Genomic DNA, 6,000 nt, shown 5'->3' with positions numbered 1-6,000 from the left:
GCTGGAACAGGCAGGAACTCCTCTATTTTCATCATTGAACTAATGTTATTTTTTACAGGAATAAAGGGAAGTAATTTAGTCTGTTCTCCTGCCCCAGACTGACTATATCTAAATATTATTAATTCCTTGTTTATGTTTTCATAAATTCTTTAAAAGTTCCAGTGACAGAAATGTTAGAATTATCTGTGCCCAACCACCCCTACCATTAGAAAGCTTCTTCCACCCTCGACTACCAGCACGTCAGTAGGGCTTTAGGTAGAATAAACAGGGAGAAAGATTGGAGAACAGAACCCTTTGGAATGCCAACTTTTATCCAGAAGAGCGTGGTGTTAAGGAGGCTGCCTGGCCTCCCTGCTTCCCTGAGCACAGGTGCAGAGGCCACAGCTGAGCCAGCCAGACATGGCAGGGCAGGGACAGCCGGGACTCCAGCTCTGCTGAAGGCTACAAGCACTCGGCCATCTATGGGGTAGAGGAAAGCACAAAGCTCACTGTTCAGCTGCTGACGGCAGTCCTAACTCTCAAAATCCTGCTCTTCTGAGATGTGCACGGCAGAGAAGGGCCAGAAACTCAGACCCTGTCACGCTTAAGGTTGTCAGTGACTGCTTCTTATTTGCTACAGTGAAAGAAGATCCCACACTTGCACATAAGACTTCACTCTGCAGACAGTAATTATTTAGAATGACTTTGAATTTATCTGCCTGTTCTCATAAACCATCACATGATGACTTAAACCTTAACAGTGTCCAGGGCTGCATGAAAAGGGGCCTTCCTTAAGCATATATTGAAGAGGCAACCTCAGATTCAAATGTCCAAGCTAAGCCAGACCTACATGGTGAAAGAGGGGACAGGGAATGTATCATAGTCACGTTAAAACACGGGGACACCTTCCTTCTGTGGCAGCATTATGAAGAATCTAATAGGCAAATGAGATCTGTTCAGGTCAAGGAGGCATCTGACTCAAATTAATCCAAGAGCAGAGCACCCAAATCTGTTAAAACGTCCCATGCTGCTTCCCCAGAGGCCCCTGAGAATGTTAACAATGCAAAAAAAAAAAAAAAAAAAAAAAAAAAGAGTTGCCTGCCCTGCCATTCAGAGCAGGAACTCCAGCACGCGTCCCACCACAAGACGGCCCAGGTGCCCCGCTGGGATGGCGCAGGACAAGGGGGACACAAGGGAGTAGCTGCGCTGGGGAGAAACAGTCCCCAGAGCCCCGGAGCTGGGGCAGCAGGAGCCCCTGGGCAGAGCACAGAGGGTGGAGGCTGAAGCTGTCTCCCCCTCCAGCCACCCCAGGAAAGGCTGCCCGTTTGGTACTGCACCCTTGGACGCTGTCTTTTAATATTCCAAAAGCTCCAGAGATCACACCCGACCACAAGGCCAGGATCAAATCCCCCTGCTTTCATCAGTGAATGGGAAAATTTATAGCAGGGGACATTGAAAGGCAGACAGGGCAAATCAGAAAAATTAATTTCCTAGCTTTCACCTTGTTTGCTTTCATGTAATCTCTGCAGATTCTCTCTAGGATCTAAAGAGAGTCAAGCTGGTTAGAGAGAATGAAGATGTGAGGTACCCCTCGGGCCAGGCTGTCAGTGGGCTCAGAGGCCCTCAGCAAGCTTTGGAAAGAGGAATATCCACCTTTCCCGAAGCCATGAGCCCCAGCTCAAGGGGGCGCGCACACACTGGGACATGTTTGCCAAAACAGGAAAGGCACAACGTTTTCTGAACTACTTCAGTTCTGTTCCACCCTGGGGACAGAGGCATCTGGGCAACGCTGAGCTTACTGGCTGTGGGAGGACACAAGTCTGATAGAAGGGTGGTCGGTAATGTTTGATATAAACGTTCTGTGTGAGCTTACTGCTGTGTTCTGACACTCATGACTGAAAAGCGCCTTGAAAGACTCCACTGTTATTCAAACCAAAAGCAAAGAGAGCCATGAATCATAGCCAGCAAAACTGAACATTTGGTTTTCAAAGAAAAAGAAACTCTTAACATTCTGTAGCATCCATGCCGCAGCTAAAGAGACAAAGCAAAAGACTTGTTCTAGGATGAAAGACACATTTGTACCAATGCTTCCTAATCTGATTTCAGAAAGGCCAGACAAGTTGGAAAAGGCGATCAAAGCCAAGCGGGTGGGGTAGATATGGTGCCAATTACACTCTTGAAGAGCCACATTCCTTCCTCAGAGGAAGGACAGGAATATATTATGATAATTAAATCAGCTAGTAGGTAGCAGAGGAATCTAAGACTTGTGGAACCAGGTACACGTAACTGCTGCAGCTCCCACCGTAACATAACCTCTGTTAATCCTCCAAGAATTAAATAGCAACGCCCATATAGCCAAAGTGTGGGTAGTGAGCTCATTCCCTAGTAAGTGTCTAGAAAATGGGAGAGGTAATTTTTAATGAAGATCAGCACAGCACATTTTTTCAACATTACAGTTCCTATTTTTCCACAGGACAAAGGAAACAGTCTGCAGCAGACGTTTTCTAACACATTACTTTGCCTTGGGATCCTGGTAAAAGGTCACACACCTTGGAGAACAAAACTTGACACTTCAATTCTGCCACTGTTTGGATCTTACCTGTCATCAATAGAGTCCACTTTTTCCTGGATTTTGTCAGAGTTAATGTTCCCATCGCTAACTAGCCTCCTGCCAGTCTCTACAACTGCATTGATCTTTTCTTCATTGGCATCCATCGTGGTCATGAAATCCTCCTGTTTTTTAATAGCAGCTTCTGCTCCTTCTAAGGTAGTGGGCATTTCCGTGTGTGCCAAAACATACTCCTGTGATTAAAGCAGAAATCAGAGAGCAAAGGATTACACTCAGGCTACACTGTCTGCTCCAACAAACAATTGCCACATACAAAAAGAATATGAACAGTTGAAAGTATTATACGGAAAGCAATTAGAGTTAAAAAAGGGCAATTTATCTGTTTGCAGCTCTTCTGCCAAACGATCTTGTTTATTAACTACTTGAAGTATATGGTGCCAACCCAAAGAATGAAATAAGGTTTATCTCGACCACTTGCCTGGTTATTAAGAAACGCTTCTGCTTGCTTGGTATCTCTGAGAAATAGCTGGTAGGCATGAGACTGGGAAAGGAGATTTTGCCTGTTCTCCCACATTTTGTGAAGCTCGTTCCATCCAGTGTCCAAAGCCTGTAGGCGCTGGCGGAGGAACATGTACTGAGCATCAGTTTGCCCTTGTGTCACCATCTCACCCATGTCCCGCATTTTCTGATAATCTTCCTCGTAATTGTTGATTTCATTCTTAATGTTCTCGTGTTGAGTGAGCAGCTTCTCAGCCTCTGTCAGGGTGTTGGGCATGTCCTCGGAGGCGATGGCCGTCTGCGTTCTGGAGAGCCAGGACTGGAAGTCGTCCAGGTCTCTCAGGAACTGCTGCAGTTTGCTGGCCTCTCCCAGAGACTCTTCCCGGTTCTTGAGGGTGGTCTTCATCTCTTCCCACACGTCATTGATTTCTGCAAGCCGCGAAAGGATAGCCTGTGCCTGGTCGGGATGCTCCGATTCCAGCTTTTCAGCCTCTTTTTGCAGATCGCTTAGCTTGGCCTCGATGGCTACCAGGTCACGCTCCATGCCTGTCAGCTTCCTCTGCAGGGCCATCACCCCAGCCAGGTCATTACCCAGATCTTGTGTGGATTCGATCACTTTGGTCTTTTCCCTGATCCAGGATTTGGTTTCATTACATTCAAGATGGTAGTTCTGGATACTTAGAGCAGAGAGCAGAGCATCCTTCTTCCTGTCTACCAGTTCTCTGAACTGGCTCCACCTGAAATTTGTGAGGTGAGAAAAGCAGAGAAATCGAGATTTGTGTTTAATAAGGGAAAAGGATATGGCAACATTGCTAAGCCAGCAGTTGCTCACATTAGTTTTGTAACCCATGAAATAACCTAACCATGTTCTTTTCAGTTCTTCCTGTATCATCAACAGTTTTAGCAAAATAACCATTAACCAAGCTGCGGTGTATATTAGAATATGACAAGTACTAGCAATAATGAGTTCTTAAAAGTATCATTTTTCCTTAGGTGAAAAATTGCTAGTTACTTTTCATTTTCACAATAAATGTTCTCTCTGTTTATGTTAAAGCCAAAAAAAAAAAAAAAAAAAAAAAAGAGTGAGGTTACACGGCATTACACTGGTTTCTTTTTTAACATCACAGTCATTACAGTGAATTTCCAGCTCTCAAATCAAGGTCCTGATACACTCAGGACCTGCTTGAAGTCAACAGCAAAACTCCATCTATCAAATATCTGAAAGACACAGCTCTCTTCTTCTTCTGAAGCTTTAAAGGCCCACCTTGAAGAGACTTCAGGTAACAGCATCAGAACATCTTAAAATAACACATCTAAGAAACCCAAATGACCCCACTGCAGTTAATTCAGCCAGTGTCACATTGACAAGCACGAGGCCTTCTCTTACCTCGTGTTGAGTTTATCTTGCTGGGCCTTGATCTCCCTCTCGCTTGGGTGGCCGCTGTGCATTAGCTGCCTGGCAATTTGGTTCACTACCGCAACACGGGATGCCTGATTGTTCATTTCTGGTTCCAGGCTTTCAAATCTGGGGTGGGGAAACAAGCAAACAAACAGAATATCACACAGGTGTTAGAGAATGTGAGCCACAAACAAGCTGAGAAAGGTCGCTGGTGTAAAACCACTTCCACTCAGTGTTCCCCAAGCTTCCTGGTGAAGGCATTCTCACCTGTGCTGGATCACTTCCAGGTCTTCCAGCTTCTCTGGAATCTGCATATTGTTCAGCCACTTCTCCTTTTCGTCAATCCAAAGCTCACAAGCATCAGCCTCACTGAACATCTTATACAAAGCCAGGGTGTCCTGCAAGGCCTGTTTACGCAGCCGAGTGAGCTCAGCGACCTCCTTGTACCTCTCCTCTATGCCGGACAACCGGCCTTGCACGTCTGGAGACCCGGCGTGCTCCTGGGGCAGAGCCTTGGCCTGCTCGTGCAGCGAGTCGATGGTGGGCCGGTAGCTTGCAATCTCTTCAGCTACATCTTTGTGTTTCTTGACCAAGGACTGAGTAGAATATTCGTCATGGCCAACGTCATTGCTTGAGACAATTTTGAGGATGTCCAACATCCACGCGTCGATATCGTCAGCGTCAGCCTGGAACTGGTGAAGGAGTGAGGCTTCCTCCAGACGCTTCTTCCTGATGGCAGATAACTGTTCCAAGTTAGCCCACTGCTCCCGGATATCCTTAATTCTTTCTCTGATTTTCTCTGACCCGAAATGCTCCTCCACAATCATGTCTTCACCTTCCTTTATCGCCTGCTGGAAGTGGCCGCTACGACCACTCATTTCATCTTCGAAGGCCTTGTGTTTACTCAGGAGACGGACAACGCTGGTTAGGTCCTTCCCATAGTCATCAGATGACAGGATCTGCTCCTTCTCCCTGATCCAACCCTCCTCTTCAGCCATTTCCCAGAAGAACTTCCAGAGGCGCCGGGACTCCTCCAAGCGTGCCCGGCGCTCGGCGGCGAGCTGGCACAGCTCTTGGTAACAGAACTCCATGTGAGCCACACGGTCCCGGATGACCTGGGGGTCACAAGGTTTGTAACCTGTTTGGGCAGAGAAGGAACGTTACCACTTGGACTGATCCAGTTTCATCTCTACAGCTGAGGCACACACAGAGTTCTAAATTCCTGTTTGTTCCCTCTACGAAGTTAACATAACAGAATTCTCAGTCACCTGAAAGTGAGTGGGAACTATTCAAGCTTCACCATACAGTAACACAGATCAGGAAATATTGTTCTTAGCATAAAGACAAAAAAAAAACCCGGAAGGAAAGACATTCATGAGTGTTTGCAGGGAAACAAAATTCACTGCTCCAGATTTATACCAGCTTCATACACAGAACTGCACAAAATGAACACCATTTACTCTAATTAACGATGCTGGTTTAATGGAATTGCTTTTATTTAGCATTAATTGGGACAGTATCAGACTGGGTCCAGTAATTTGTACTGTTTGCATTA

At 46.1% G+C, this 6,000-nt stretch overlaps 1 protein-coding gene across 3 annotated transcripts in view; it reads right to left on the bottom strand.

Annotated features, from left to right (window-relative positions):
- Window positions 1–6,000, bottom strand: part of SPTBN1 (spectrin beta, non-erythrocytic 1) — a 91,356-nt gene that overhangs the window by 32,919 nt on the left and 52,437 nt on the right. For all 3 annotated transcript variants that reach the window (XM_026845802.1, XM_026845804.1, XM_026845803.1), the window contains exons 13-16: window positions 4,713–5,583; window positions 4,434–4,571; window positions 3,027–3,783; window positions 2,579–2,781 (exon numbers count right to left, since the gene is read on the bottom strand). In XM_026845802.1, the coding sequence (XP_026701603.1) occupies window positions 2,579–2,781; window positions 3,027–3,783; window positions 4,434–4,571; window positions 4,713–5,583 (1,969 nt within the window). The remainder of the gene's footprint in view (window positions 1–2,578; window positions 2,782–3,026; window positions 3,784–4,433; window positions 4,572–4,712; window positions 5,584–6,000) is intronic.

Source organism: Athene cunicularia (assembly GCF_003259725.1).
Source record: "Athene cunicularia isolate RWA chromosome 3 unlocalized genomic scaffold, athCun1 chr3_part1, whole genome shotgun sequence".
NCBI lineage: Eukaryota > Metazoa > Chordata > Aves > Strigiformes > Strigidae > Athene > Athene cunicularia.
This window is presented reverse-complemented; position numbering and strand designations above follow the sequence as displayed.